General features: G+C 48.5%; 1 protein-coding gene across 3 annotated transcripts in view; it reads left to right on the forward strand.

Moving 5' to 3' along the window:
• The window catches only part of STK10 (serine/threonine kinase 10), an 82,864-nt gene that overhangs the window by 35,813 nt on the left and 31,598 nt on the right, over positions 1-15,453 (forward strand). Inside the window, exons 1-2 of one of the 3 annotated variants that reach the window (XM_008179536.4) lie at positions 14,177-14,258; positions 14,784-14,832. The exons of 1 other annotated variant lie outside the window; for it this stretch is intronic. In XM_008179536.4, the coding sequence (XP_008177758.2) occupies positions 14,247-14,258; positions 14,784-14,832 (61 nt within the window). In that variant the 5' untranslated portion in view covers positions 14,177-14,246. Of the gene's footprint in view, positions 1-14,176; positions 14,259-14,783; positions 14,833-15,453 lie in introns of those variants that run through there. One more of the 3 variants, XM_005298050.5, reaches the window with a different exon arrangement.

A 15,453-nucleotide genomic window follows, 5' to 3' on the forward strand; every position in this document is an offset into this window, starting at 1 on the left:
AATGTCAGGCTTTGCTAATCTTCAGCTGGACTGTAATGTTCAGGCTGTAGCCCAGGTCAATACTAGGGAGTCTGCCTTACGGAAGTAGCTTGCTGTCAAAGTCCTACAGGGATGTTCAGCAATGGGAACGGAAGAAGCACATTGCAGCAGTACAGCAGCTCCAATGAACAGAGCTGGTCTTCACCTACCTTGATGTACAAGCTTGGAAGAAGCAGTGTGGTCCCATGGGTAGGGCACTAGGCTAGATCTTAGGAGCCCAGGATTCTGTTTCCAGGTCTGCCAACAATCTGCTGAGTGGCCTTGGGCAAGTCCCTGTTTTTCTGTTTCCTCCTCGTCTTGTGTTTTGTCTCATCTGTTTAGACAGGGGTGGCCAAGCCGCAGCTCCCGAGCGGCATGTGGCTCTTTTGCAGTTAGTGTGGCCCATGGAGCCCCCGCATCTCCCCCATTCTCCGCCTACCAGACTGGGGACAGCTCGGGGCTTCTGCCCTGCAGTGGGATGGTGGAGGTAGGGGCCTCTGCCCAACAGGGAGGGAGGTCTAGGGACTTCAACCCCTAGCCCCACCACTTCCGCCTCTAGCCCCACCACCCTGCCGCAAAGCGGGAGCATTGAGCCCTGGCAGGCGCGCCGGCTCTCAAACTTTTGAAGATTATTGTATGCGGCTTGGAGGATCCGTGAGTTTGGCCATTCCTGGTTTAGACTGTGAGCTCTGGGGCAGTGAATGTCCCTTTCTGCATTTTGTACACGACCTAGGATAATATGGCCCTGATCTGGGTTGAGGCCTTTAATGCTACCGTAATACAAATACGTGAAGTGCTGTCTATGCTTTTCACCCTTCTGTTCTCCGCAGACCTTGCTTTCTTGGGGTGCAAAGTAACTGTGGATTCTCCCAGGATTGTTGCAGCCACTTTTGAGTCTTAGTTAAACCTGGTGTGCTAAAATAAAATAAAATAAGTTTACCAACCCAGTAAGACTGTTCTCTTTCCTCTTTGTGGATGGTGGATTTTTTTACATTGCTTATCCTGTTCTGGCATCAAAACCACAAATCCACAGGAAGAAACTTCCCTAAAATGTTGTGTATATTTAATCTGTTCATTCAAGTCCAGAGTGTCCTAGAGATGGCCTGACTCTCCTTGATTGGAGACCAACCTGTTTCCCATCACTCAAGTGCCTCCCAGCCTCTGCCAATGGATGTTGAAAGAGCATCATGGATGGGTTAAGGAAAGTTGCTAATTTGTGTCTGTGCATAGTCTAGAGGGGAGAGTTAGTACTATGTCCCCTCGGGGAGCAGCCTGCTGGAGACTGGTCTGCCTCTGAACCACACCTTCCGCCTCTGCCAACACGAATACCTCAAGAGTCACTTTGTTAAAGTGGTGAAAGGATGCCAGCATTTTCTGTGTAAAGAGCTTGCCAGGAAACATGATCCTTTCCTGGGCTGGGTGCTACGAAGGGAGATTCTATCCTGCACCTAAAGCAGGAAATGTTTTCAGTGGGTTGGGATAGTTCACAGAGAGGATACTGTTCTAAAGGTGAATTCCTCCAGCTTCATGTATAGCTGGGGAGAGTGGGAGGGGAATACGTGCTGCACCCAGAGTATGTCAGGGACACTGGTCTGAAATGTTTGCATTGCAGGGTGACTGGGCGGAGGGGAGAAAGAATGGACCAAAGGCCATGGCTCTTTTTAACAGAGGAAGGGTGGTGCCAGGTTTGCAGCTGAAATCTTTTGCACTTGCTTTCTCTTTCTCCGCAGTTTAACTGCAGTGCCAAAGAGCTCCAGTCCCCTTTTGAGATATAGATGGGGACTTGTTTAAAGGGATTGAATGGATTTTATCATCCTGAACTTGCTTTTCTTTCTTTCTTTCTTTCTTTCTTTCTTTGAAGCTAGCGGGGTGACTTTCTGTTAATCACAGATGATGCAATCGGTTAGAGGAACTGGGTTGTTAGAAATGAAAATGGAAAGACTTCACCAATGATGGGGATGATTATTACCAAGGCAACCAACCGGGTGTTACCTAATGCAAGTGCGCTGTTGAAATTTCATCAACAGAACATGACTGGTGGTTTTCACGCAAACTGACACTTCTTAAGAGTGTTTTCCCCAGTATATTAGCCCTCCTGCTTTCCATCTCCTTACAGTGGAAGGAGGGCGTGGACTGTCTCTTTACCATTAAAGCAGACCCTGCCCTCATGTGGCTTAGAGGTTGCAGTCAGAAAAGTGACGCCACATAACATTGGTCTTGTGGAGTTTCTTGTCTCTTGTTTTTCAGAACATGTTCTCAGTTTTTGTAAGTGGAAATGTTCTCACTGCCAACCCTGCAAATGCAGCCTGGACTCTGAGAATCAAGCTGGGTTTTTTCCTTCCACAATATCATTACTGTGATAAGGGATTACAGACATTACTGAGGACTCTGTGCTTTCAGTGGGCTGCCTGGGTATAATTGTTTACTAAATTGTGTTAATCAGCTTGATGTACACGAGGAGGGGAATCCCGTTCTCACTCAGTGTTGCTGGCTCTGCCTTGCTAATGAGTGTAAAGGGGTGAAAATGTTAGTGGCTGATGTTGCCAGAGGATGCTGACATGCACCCAGGAAGTTGCTTTTCCGAGCAGAATTGTACTTTGTATCTCAACGCTTGAAAGCAGAGCTCCATGGCCCCACTTTTCTGAATTTGTTCACGGGAAGAATCTCTCCTGAGCAACAGAACAGGAAGAGGATGTTCTGTCAGCGTCATTCCTGACGTTTAGTGGAATCCAAAAGGCTTTTTTTATTTAGTAGGTGGAAATCCCTGTTGACCATTTTCCTGATTTCCCCCACCATGATCTCTCTAATTTAGGGCTCAATTATCTGTTCTCCCCTGTGACACCAGAAGCTTTTGAGGTAGTCTGGGCCCCCTTATCTTGGACTCCCGAGAGAACCCCGTCTACCTTTTTGTCCCGTTGTAAAGCATATGTGCTGAATCGGGATTCCTTATTCAGGCTTGACTAACTCAGCACTGTATAATAGAAGTCTGTGAATCACAGGGCTTGCTGCTATTTGCTGTGTTGCTTCTGCTTTTCCAGTAAGTGGGTGTGATTATCTGCCAGGAAACCTCAGCTCTTGTTGAGATCTACAAAACTGAACACGTTTTGCTACTAACGCACCTCAGTACCATGTGCTCCTGACTCTGTCCTGCTCCTTCCCCCTCCCCTCTTCAAATCAGCTCTACTTCAGTGAACTGTGCAGGCAGGGCCGGCTCCAGCTTTTTTGCCGCCCCAACCAGCGAAGGAAAAAAAAAAAAAGGATAGTCACGATCGGCAGTACTTCGGTGGCAGCTCTACCGTGCCGCTTCATTCTTCGGTGGCAATTCAGCGGCCGATCCTTCCCTCCGAGAGGGACCAAGGGACCCGCTGCTGAATTGCCGCCGAAGACCCAGATGTGCTGCCCCTTTCCATTGGCCGCCCCAAGCACCTGCTTCCTGCACTGGTGCTTGGAGCCGGCCCTGTATGCAGGCGAGAATTATCTTCTCCTCTCTGCTGCTGCGTGGCCACTTTTCTTGTGGCAACTATGCTTCTAAACATGGAAAAACTGAAACTGCTGGTAACGAGTAGTTATTGCAATGCCTGGTACCTAGGAATGCAGACACTGAATCTGAAAAGTCTCTGGTTGGTTCAGAATGCAGCAGCCTGCTTGGTAATGCAGGTCACTGAGAGTAGAGCCCTGATCTGAGGGGTGAATGGGTTGCTCATTCAGCACATGGGAGAATTTTGGCCTTCCTGCCGTAGGCAGAGGCCTCCTTGAAAATATTGAATTTATAGGGATAACTTTGGAAAGGGAGAGAGGAGATGGAATCCTCTTCTGGGCCGAGGTGGCAGCTACACTGTTGTAGAAATACTGCCCCGGCCTGTAATTAAACAGTCTTGTGGTTTCAAGCAGACTTGGTAAGGGGGTGTAAGGCTGGAGAAATAGATCTCTTTATCTCCCCCCTCCTTCCTTCCCCCCCCCCCCCCCCCCACACACACCTGCCAGGATTGTTGCTGCTCAAACAGATGGATCACTCCATCTGGCTGTAAACATCAATGGTTGCTGCTTTTCGAGGCACAACAGGAAATATGGGTGAATGCCTTCCAGGCCGAGATACAAATGCTGAGCTGGGAGTTCATGATCGCACATATATAGGCACACAGTGGCTTTGTCATTACGAGTATATCTCTTCCTCTCCCCTGCCGTTCACCATTCCCACGACTCGGTTTCCTTTTGTTTTTTAGTCCAGATCTGCAGTGGCAACATGGTTTCTTTAAAGGATGGCTGCTCCAGCATGAAAAATGTTAACACTGGGCCAGGTTGGGGTGGGAGAGGGGAAACTGATGTGGGAACTAACCTAAAAACAAGACATAACTAGCCACTGGTAGTGAGTTAGGTGCAGGCTTAATGGGAATTCATAGGAAGGGAGAAGGTGGAAAGTATATGATTAGTTTAATCTAATTTCTGTATAGGTGTAAATGAAGCACATACTGCAGCAGATTGGGCAGTACCTAGCTTTAACAGCAGGAGCTTGTAAATGGGACAAAAAACATGGGCCTCACATCTCACCCATCACCACCAAAGACCGCATCAGTGTGTTTACTTATAAGGCTGTAAACATTCTATACCGGGTAGTGAATCTGCAGCCAGCAGCACCAGATGATTCTCTGCACTGCACTGTCACATTTCCTGCGGGGGGGCCCCCCCCCACACACACACACACCATCAAGTGGTTTCCCCTTTCCCTAGAAATTAACCCTTGGAATGCTGGCACTTTCTAGCCTTCCAGATAAATGAGTTTGATAGTGTCACAGGACTAATGTGAAGGGATGTGCCCAGAGCACTTTCAGCTTGTGATGGGGAGATCGTAAGCTTCCCACATAGGCCTTGCAGTAGTATAGCAAAGAGTGTGGGAGTGCCACACTAAAGGGTGGTTGTGGCACGGAAACACAGACTTCTCCTGCTTCAAACCCTGCTCCACCTAGCGCACACAGCTGCAGGATGCTACTGCTTATTGTTTTTGTTGTAGTCGAATTGTGCGAAAAGCACCCGCTGCTAGCGGTAAAGGTTAAAAACCTCAGCACAGTTCTGAAGAGGAAGTTACTGCTGTTCAGCCCATGTGGCTGGGGTCGAGGAGAATACATGCCTGGGGGGGGGGGGTGTACACAATCCAGCACCCAGGAGTTGTGAACTGCTCAGTAATAAATGTTTCAATGAAGGGAGATGACCTGGAGCTTTTAAACACTGCTGTCAATTTGCCTAGCACAGTTTGTACCATCTAATAGCAGCCTTGACACTCCAGAGCAGCGTTGCTGTTAAGAAGCAATAGTCTGCTTAATGTTCAGCCACAAAGATAACATCTCTGCAGCATCGTAGGTGGGCAGAAACTGTTCTATTGACTCTGGGCTCCCCACTTGGTCTTGAATGACCACCACGGCTCATCCTTGACCTGGAGATGTCCCTCCTGAGACCACAGGGGTGCTCAGTCCATAGGCTTATGTGACCCTTCATGCCTCTTAGCTGGTCAAGAAGAGGGCTTAATTTAGAGGCTTAATTTATTGATCCAAACAAAGCTGGGTTTGTCGCTCCCCCCTTCCCCATACAAACTCTTAATCTCTCTCCAGGCCAAACCTATCGAGCAATCTCCACTCCCTGTGCTGGGGAACACAAGTGTCCATTCCCAGGGAACTTTGGGCAGCTGGAGTGACGACAGGCTCTTGTTGCACAAGAACCCCCCCAGATGACACTTCCCGCCTGTGTCAGCTGACTCATTTAATCCAACTTTAATTACAACAACTAGTGATAGTTCAGAGACATCAGCTGCTCCTCACCATGCGAGCTTAGTGTATAGACCAAATAAATGCAAACTTTTTTAAAAAGAGAGCAGCTACATACCTTAGTAACCTGAGTTTAAACACACCCTAGAAAAAACAGTTCTGCTTGTGTGGAATGAGCTCCCTAAACTTGCTACAGGAAGATTGAAGCCATTTATAAAGAAATGTACTTCCTACTCTGTTGGATGATGGAAGGGGCAAACAAGAGAGCTCCCTGAAAGAGAAAGGAAGTTCATCTGAAACCAGAAACCATGCAAGAATCTGATGACTTGCAGGTTTGGGTCTCTTCATTGTAAACCCTTTAGCAGGCTTCCTCTCCTCCCCCAACTTCTTCCATCAAATTTGTTCCACACCCATTCTGCATGGGCAAACACAGTGGCTGGTGGGTGAGAAAAAACACAGTTTACTCTTCGTTCTTAGCTGTGACATTGTTTTGGGGAGTGCTTGTCCTTAAGTGTGACTTGATGGGAGCAGAACATTTCTCAAATGTTTTTGTGGCAGGGCACCAATGAACTGTAGCTTCTAGCAGAAGCAGCGGTAAATGCAAAAAGCGACACTTGTCCTATTTGAGTTTTTATTTTTTCAGAGCACTTGAGTGACTTCAGCAAACCCCTAGGAGCCAGAGGCCCTGTATTAAAAATTTGAGTAGCTCCTGGAAATGTGCGAGTACGGGCAAGTTACTGGGTTTTGTGTGCTCATCAGCTTTGCTGGAAAACTGGGTGTGTTCACTTATTGTGGGCTTGGGGAATGAGGATTGTTCTGGCTTCTTTTTTACCAAATCTGAAGAGTCCTTATCGGGCTGTAACTGGAGTGAAAGCCCAGGGGGTCCAATGCACCATTCCTTCTTTACATACTGAGAGAATTACTTTTTCTGCGCAGGAGCAAATTGGTAACACAGCACGAGCTCTATAATCATTGAGTCAGAAGCACTCCTGACATTAAATGTGCACTTTTGTGTGTGTGTGTGTGTGTCTGTGTGTGTGCTGAGCTTCACACTTACCATATGGGAAATGCGTGTCCCTCCTGTGGCCCTTTCTGCATAAATACAGCTGCTGGCTGGCTGCGCAAATAGCCAGGGGAGGGACAGGTGCTCTGCGGCGGTTTGAAAAAACTTGGAAGGAGTGTGGATTCTTTGAACTCTCTTAAAATCCGCTTCCTGCTGCTTCGCTGGAGCTTTCCGAGTGCACAGGAGAGGGCGTGGGAGGGCTCTTGCCTGGCACCAACATGCAACAGTGATCAGATCTCCCACATAAAAGATGCCCAACTATTGTTGCAAGATTCTGTTGAGTCTAGTCTCCCTTATGATCATAAAAAGGTGGGTTGTGCCCATGTGCTTGATTCTGGGGGACAAAATTAACCCCTTTGGTGCAGCTCAGGACTTCCCATTAAACTGAAAACTAGATCAGCATTGGGGGTATCTCATTACAACATCCTGCTCAGGTCTGTGCAGTTGGCCGCAACCTATCAACATCTGTAGTGGCTACAAGAGTCTGAAATACTCTCCTTGCTGCGCGAGTGTGTGTAAGTAATTTGGGGGCAAAGGTGGTGGGGGTAAAGCCCCCATCATAGTATCTAGTGCCAGGGCTAGACAAGAGATTGCTTGTTGCACTTTCAGTAAAGAGATCTCTCTAGACCCTCTGTTGTATCAGTGGTCCTTGCGATTTCTGGTGGCATTAACAGTATGTGGTCAGCAGTCTCTTTTGTCTCTTGGGTCCCTCTGTGATGAAAACGAATACAAGCCCAGCATGTAGTTGGGTGCTGCTGCACTTACAGCACACAAAGTGTTAACCAAAGACTGAAGAGTGTAACCCCGGAGATTTGTGACTGCTTTAACAATTTGAGTGAGGAGGGGGAAAAAGCTATTGTTGAGGCTAAATTTCCTCTTCTGGAGCTCAGACCCGTGGATGGGCTCAGCAGGCTTTGCTAAGGAACTTGTTGCATTGAAAAAATTATTATAAACAGGATGTTTGCCAAAGCCCCTCTCCTAACTGCTCATAAGAAAGCCAGCCCAGACTTTGTTGGCTCTACTGTTGAATGTGAGACTCCTGATCTGAGGGGGAAGGGGGCTGTGCTGGCTAGCCACATCTCCAAAACAACCTTTGTAGTTTTAGGAGGTAGCTTCCTGAGAAGGCTGTGCAATCTGCATCCTAGCAGCACTGGAGCCTGTGCTTGCCAAGGATTATAAATATTGAGTGGCTTCAGAGTAGCGGCAGCCGTGTTAGTCTGTATCCGCAAAAAGAACAGGAGTACTTGTGGCACCTTAGAGACTAACAAATTTATTTGAACATAAGCTTTCGTGGGCTACTGCTATCGAATAACGTGCTGCCTTCACCGGTTGGCTTCTGCAAGACACCGTTAGGGCTGCAGGTGACTGGACAGTGCATGCTGATCTTTGGTTTGCAGTCTGTACGAAACCTGTAGGCTTTTGCTTAGGGAGTGGCTAGAATCCTGGTGTAGCATGCCTTTTGCAATGCCGCTGTGCCCTGTGGCTGAAGGGTTAAGTGCCAGGCATGTGCTTTGTACCATACAGCATGCACAGTCCCTGTCCTAAAGAGCTTGCACTCTGAAAGATGCCTGAGGGAAGCCAGAGGGCAGGATGAATAGGCAGTGGATTTTTCTTCTCTCCCTCCCCCCCACCTTTTGAATTATTAAACTCTTCTCTATGGGAAGAAGTGAGGGTTTGTTTGTTTGTTTAAGGGACTGGGGAGAGTTAAGGGGCGGGATGTGTCATGGGGAGGGCACGATATCCAGACAGGTCAGCATAGCACAGGGCAGGGAGGAGGAAATGGGAGCAAACAGGGTATTAACATTGGCATCGTTCATGGAATGAGGTGGTACCAGGCTACTTGTGATTTGCAGGGTGACATTGACAGAAAAGACAGTACAGTTAGCTAGCTTATCGAAACAGGTAAAAATAGGACTGAGTAAAGGGTTAATCTGTAGCCAAAGTCTTGTAATGAGTTACAGGTATAATCAGTGTGCAGAAACATGGACTCTTGTCAACAATTCTTTTTACGATTGTCTTAACTTGCCCAGAACCTCATTTAAACCAGACTACCAGAGTGCCTGCCCTGTGGCATGTGAATGACTGAGAGATCATTAACCTTTGTGCTTTAAATCCTGTCTATGTAATGTCCAAATCCTGCTTTTTTGCCACCTTCCTCAACCCTCTCTCATTTCATGGCTTCAAGTTCAAGAATCATAGTTGCTGCTGACATCCAGGACTGGCTTTCGATGTGGCTTCAGTTTGATAGTAATGATGCCTGGGTTTGTATTTTGTGTCAGGCTGCTCCTGAGAGAGAGGGGGGGGGGAGAGAGAGAGAGAGAGAGAGAGAGAGAGCGCACACGCTTTGCAGCACTGCATTCTGTGGGACAAATGTATGGGATAGTGCATCTAGCGCTAAAAGATGAACTCAGGTCATTGGACTCCATGCATTTGGGACTGTGAGAGTTGGACTGTTTAAACTCAGATTTCAGGGCTGAAAGGAGCACAAATGCTTTCTAGATGTTTAGACCAACCAGCCCCAACCCTTAGTTATTCATTAGCATCTCCGGCCTAGTTGAAAATGCATTTTTTTTTAACCTTCCAGATTCCCATTGTCTGGTTCTCTTCCTCCCCGCCTCTCTTCCCCCTCTCCCTCCCACCCCCCACACTCCCCTTTCTCTGTGCTCAGCCTGTGTTTCAGATGTATTAACTTCCCTGGCTTTCTCTGCCTTCTCCCCTTCTCATACTGTAAACCAAAATGAGGTTTTGCAAAGGTCAAACACACCAAATATTGATCCAAACAAAGCTGGGTTCGTCGCTCCCTCCCTTCCCCATACAAACTCGTAATCTCTCTCCAGGCCAAACCTATAGAACAACCTCCATTCGCTGTGCTGGGGAACACAAGTGTCCATTCCCAGGGAACTTTGGGGAGCTGGAGTGACACAGGCTCCTGTTCAGGGCCGGCTTTAGGAAGTGTGGGGCCCGATTCGAACAGTTTTGACAGGGCCCCCACAGGGATGACTAAAAAAAAAAAAACCCCGTAAAAAAAACCCATGTGGGGCTTGTACTCACCAGGCGGCGCTCCTAGACTTTGGTGGCGGTTCCTTCACTCGCTCCGGGTCTTTGGCGGCACTGAAGGACCTGCCACCAAAGTGCCACCAAAGTCCTGGAGCACCGCTGGGTGAGTAAAAATTAAAAAGGCGCCTCTAGCCAGGGAAGGGATTCTCTGCCACTTGCCCCCCACTCTGGGCGGCCCTGCCACTGGGTGCGGGGCCCTCTTAGGCGCGGGGCCCGATTCGGGGGAATTGGTGGCATTGGCCTAAAGCCGGCCCTGCTCCTGTTGCACAAGAACCCTGCACATGATGCTTCCCTCCTGTGTCAGCTGACTGGCTCTGTGGCACTCCACTCTCTTTCAAGAGTGACTGCATTGGAGGGAGGATGCTTTAGAGTATTTTGACCTTAAAAGCTTCAGCAGGAGGTGTAACCCAGCGGGAGGGTGGTCTGGCAACCAGTTTAACATCTGGGTGTCTAAGGGTATGTCTACACAGCAAAGAAAAACCTGGGGCTGGCCCGGTGGAGCTCGGGCTGTGGGGCTGTTTTATTGCTGTGTAGATGTTTGGGTTGGCTTGGAGCTGGAGCCCAGGCTCTGGGATCCTTCCACCCTGCAGGGGCCTATAGCCAGGGTCGGCTGGCACAGGTCAGCAGCGGGTGTCTAGTTGCTGTGTAGACATACCTTAAGTGGCTGACCGTGAGGTGCTCAGAACTTGCTCTGCCCATTGAAGTCAATGGAACTGCTTACAGGTGAAGTGCCTCAGGGCTGGACTTCGAGTTCCCATCTCTTCTTGGGGCTCTGCCCCCTGCCATTTACAGCTTCAAAGAATTCAGATTACAAAAGTAAACATGGATGCTCCCAGAACAGGACCTGGAGGGACTTGCATGTGGCTGGAACCTTCTGGCACAGCGCAGGAAGCATGTTGATGGCTGCTCACTGAGAGTCTGAACTGACCCTTATACAAAGCCCATGTAGGACTGACTGACCTCGAGCTCCTGGGCTGAGCTCGAGGTTTGAACCCCGGGTCGAAGGTAGGTCCAAGGACTGAACCCAGGTGTGCTGCCTGGTAGTACAAGCAACAACTGGCAGCTTCTGGTTGGGCCTTCTTCATGAAAGCAATGTAAGTGGTGCTGAGCTGTAGGAATGAAGGGAGTCCAATCCCTTTTCGATGGTACTGCTCTGACACTGCTGCTCCCGGAAAGAGCAGAGGGGGATTTTCATTTTTCAATAGCCGTAGCATCTTATCCTTCCCCATTATGAGACTGAACGTGCCACTGCTACAAAACTCCATGCCAGTCCCCATCATTCTGGATTGTTTTGCCCTCTAATGCTCCATCCAGAGGAAGTGCTTTTTCCCCTTTGGCAGTTTCCCCTCGCTGGCAGTTGTGCGTAGCAGGGGAATCCCGTGTGAACGCTTGGCTTGCAGATGCATGGAGCTGCATCCACTTGTTCTAATGGATGGGGTGGAGAATGCCACTTAAAGTAACTGGTTTAAGGGAGGCAGCCCCAGTCTCACTTGGGTTGGGATATGGATCTAATGAACCACGTGGGGAGGTGGGGCAGGGAAACAGTGTCAGTAGAGCAATCCCTGCATTTTGACTCTACTGGGGACGCTCCAGTTTTTAACATCAATCTAGGTAGTGCCATGACTGCACCCCTCTCTCATGCTAGCATGTGGGGCATATTGTCCCAGCTCCTTCACCTCCTGTGAGTTCCGTGACTCACATTCCAAATTGTTCTCCTGGTTTTCAAACTCTCTGGGCTTGTTCCATCGATTCACCTTATGTCCACCTACTCCTCAGCCTCTTCAAAGTGCTCTCCCAGTCTTCACCTCTGCCTCATTTCTCGCAGCTCTACAGGTGAAGATGCCTTTGCCTAGTGCTGTCGCATCTGCCTTGGATCTCTCAACCCTGTCCAGAGCAATTTCCTCGCTGATTCCGGAGTGCCAGCTGGCTCTCTGTACAGTGATTGTAAGGGACACAAAGTAGTACATTGCCCTACTATAGGGCAAAAAAGGGCAACAAAAATTATTAGAGATATGGAACAGCTTCCGTATGAGAAGAGATTAATAAAACTGGGACTTTTCAGTTTGGAAAAGAGACAACTAAGGGGGGGGAATATGGTAGAGGTCTATAAAATCATGACTGGTGTGGAGAAAGTGAATAAGGAAGTGTTCTTTACTCCTTCTCATAACACAAGGACTAGGGGTCATCAAATGAAATTAATAGGCAGCAGATTTAAAACAAACAAATGAAAGTATTTCTTCACACAACGCACAGTCAACCTGTGGAACTCCTTGCCAGAGGATGTTGTGAAGGCCAAGACTGTAACAGGGTTCAAAAAAGAACTAGATAAGTTCATGGAGCATAGGTCCATCAATGGCTATCTGTTATGTTGCTATTATCTGCCTCTATCAAGTATTTGCCAGAAGCTGGGACTGGGAAACCGGATGGCTCACTTGATGATTACCTGTTCTGTTCATTCCCTCTGGGGCACCTGGCGTTGGTCACTGTTGGAAGACAGGATACTGGGCTAGATGGATCTTTGGTCTGACCCAGTACGGCTGTTCTTATATTCTATAGCACCTTCAGTCTGAGGAGCTCAAAGCATTGTAGAGACTAATGAATGATGCCTCATGCTGTCTTGGAAACAGGGAAGCATTATTTCCATTGCACACCTGTGCAATCTGAGGCAAACTGAGTGGGATGTGACTTGGCCAAAGTTGCACAGTGAGTCAGTTGGAAAGCTGGGAATTAAACCCAAATCTCCTGAGTCGTAGTCCTGTGCTTTTTAACCATAAGAGTGTCCTTCCTCAAAGCGGTGTGGATTAGTACTACCTCTGTGAAATGCCTGGCTCCACACGGAGCTGCAGTTCAGTCAGCTCTGTCCTCAGTAGCCCTATCTAAAAGGGGGCTTAGTTTATTTGGTTATTGTCCTCAAAAGTAAACCCTGGCCTTTAACCTCTCTGCACGTTGTCCTGTATGGTACTGGGGCATGAAAAGAGACACCGTCAGGGTGGTTTTATAGTGCAAGGTATCTTTCCGTACCCTTATCTCAGCCCCTGAAAGTTTTTGAAAACGGACTCTTTGCTTATCTGAGCCCACTTCTGTCCCGTAATGCACGCTCTGGTTGTTGGGCTGTTGGCGGGGAGCTGCTCTTTTCGAAGTAAGGCGTTGGAAGCATTCTCGCTGAGATGGATGGGGGTGGGAGGCAGGGGGTGGAAACCCAGGCAGTCTGCAGACCAGTACTGGAGGGCTTGGGTGGCCCAACTTTGGACCCACCAACCTGGATGAGATCCCTCTCTAACATACAGCAAAGCGGTTCTGAGGCTCCAGTGCTGCAGCCTCTTTGCTTGGGATCTCCTGAAGGGCACAGTTGTGTGATCATCTAGCACTGCAGCCCGCTGAGGCGTAATCTCAAACGGCACTAATCCATTATAGTGCCTAATCCTGCTTAGTAGAGGCTTTTGTTCTTGAGCGAGGAGTAAATCACTAGCCAGGCTGCAGTCGTATTAGCATTTGCCAGTCAATTTGGAAAGCCTCTTAGCTTTCTGCATGGAAATATGGTATCCACATGGCTTCTGCTGGCACTTTCCGCAAGTAGCATCTTGGCAGCTGCGTGAGCAGCAGCACAGCAAGGAGGGCTAGCCTGGTGGCTGCAGCTTTGTACCACATGTGGGAGATTTGTCTTGTCTCTCACACCACTGGGCTCTTGGTGCAGGGCCCGACTCTTCAGCAGTGATCATACCAACAGATTAGGAAGCAACACTGGGTGAGGGGATGCCAGAAGGTTAGTCACTGTGGCTATGTCTGTACTAGACAGAAAGGGTTCTTCCATTGCTGTAGTAAATCCACCTCTCCAAGAGGAAGTAGCTAGTTTGAGGAAAGAATTATTCCAGCGACCTAGTGCTGTCTACATAAGGGCTTAGGTCGGCTTAACTACATCTCTCAAGGGTGTGAATTTTTCACATCCTTGAGTGACGTAGTTGGGTCAACCTAACTTTCTGGGACTCGGCCTTGAAGGGTGGTGGTGATGGTGCAGGAGGATGCTGGGATACCAGCAGATACGTAGTAAATCCTCCAAGGTGGAGGTAACAAAGATCTGGCAGTTGACTACAGCTCTGTGCTGAGATGTTTTTCCTCAAATCACTTATAAAATCAGAAAAAGGCTGCTAACTATGGAGCAATCAAAACCAAACGTAAAAAAGCCCCTTTTAAAAAAAAGTGACATAGTAATTCCAGCCACGTCAGCTCTCTGGTATGACAGCTATCTCATCCTGTTGGCAAGTCCACAGCCCTGGAACAGCCCCTGCTCCCAGTGGCCATCAAAAGCTGTAAACAAACATGAAGACGGAGCTGAAACCTTAAAGCTGCTCCAGATGGGCCTCCAGGTATGAGGGTCTAGGCTGGCTTTGATTCACGTGCGTGTCAGCGTAATAAGAAAACCAAACTTCCGTCACTGTAGCCAAGTAAAGCTCTGTCCTGCTTCCTCAGATTGTGGGCCGTTGGAACCTCAGGGAAGCTCTCGGAGAGATGCGCTCTGCGTGTGCACGCCCTTTCTGTTGGGAATAACAGAGTGCCATGTGGATTCTGTCCCATGATTGCCTGCAAGATCTCTCACTCCAGGGAGAACATGGCACATGTAGAACTTGTGGTTTTGTAGCATCAGGAATAAAACTCTGGCTAACAAAAACCACTGAGTGTCTCTGCTGCTGCTGCAAGAATGGTGAATAAATCTGAACAGTGCAGAGGGTTCCCACGAGCTAGCCTTGTTTGAGTGGGGAGGGGGAAGTAGGTTTGACTCCAACACAAGCCCTTTTGCTCCCTTTTCCCTGTCACGTGGGCTGTACTCAGAAATACAGGTTTCAGATCTCTGTTTATAACGGATTTTAACCCCTATCTCTTTGTTTTGCTAGATCATGATTGAGTTTTGCCCTGGTGGGGCAGTGGATGCTGTCATGCTAGGTAAGTGCCACAAATCAATATTCTTACTTTGGCTAGGGACATGTCGGAGACAGAGAAAGGACTGTGGGGCAGCCCTCTCCTCCTCATGTAATGTTCCTGTGCTCCTTAGCAGCAGACGTGACATCCTCCACTACCCTCCCAGGGTGTGGCTTCTTGCATGGCTTTTTTAGGGTGGTGGGTCGTGTTTTTCTGTGTAACTAAATAGAAATCCTGCTGCAGCCTTAACTATGGAGCCTCTGCCTGTCCTCCATAATCTGCGTGTTGGCTAGGTTTATTGTGGCAACCTCTGGGCATCTTCTGCGCTACTTGTGTCAGTCTGCTGCATGGTCTATAGATTGCTCAGTGTTGGCAAGCAGTGGGGTGGGGGTGATTTTTAGGGGGATGGGTGCCTATAATACTTTCTGCCTGAGGAGGTCTGTTTGGGACCCCATTTATACAGCACACTGATATCGTGTCACTTGTATGCTCCTGAGGAAAGCCCTCCAGTAAAAGAAAAAGGGGTTTAGCTATTAATCTGGGTGTCATTGACATTGAGTCTCTCCAAGTCTCCTTCCACCCCTGGCATCAGTAATCCATTGAAACAGCTAGTGTTAGAGCAGACTGAGACTAAGGGCTAGTGTA

The sequence above is a fragment of the Chrysemys picta genome, chromosome 8 (genome assembly GCF_011386835.1).
Source record: "Chrysemys picta bellii isolate R12L10 chromosome 8, ASM1138683v2, whole genome shotgun sequence".
Lineage (NCBI taxonomy): Eukaryota > Metazoa > Chordata > Testudines > Emydidae > Chrysemys > Chrysemys picta.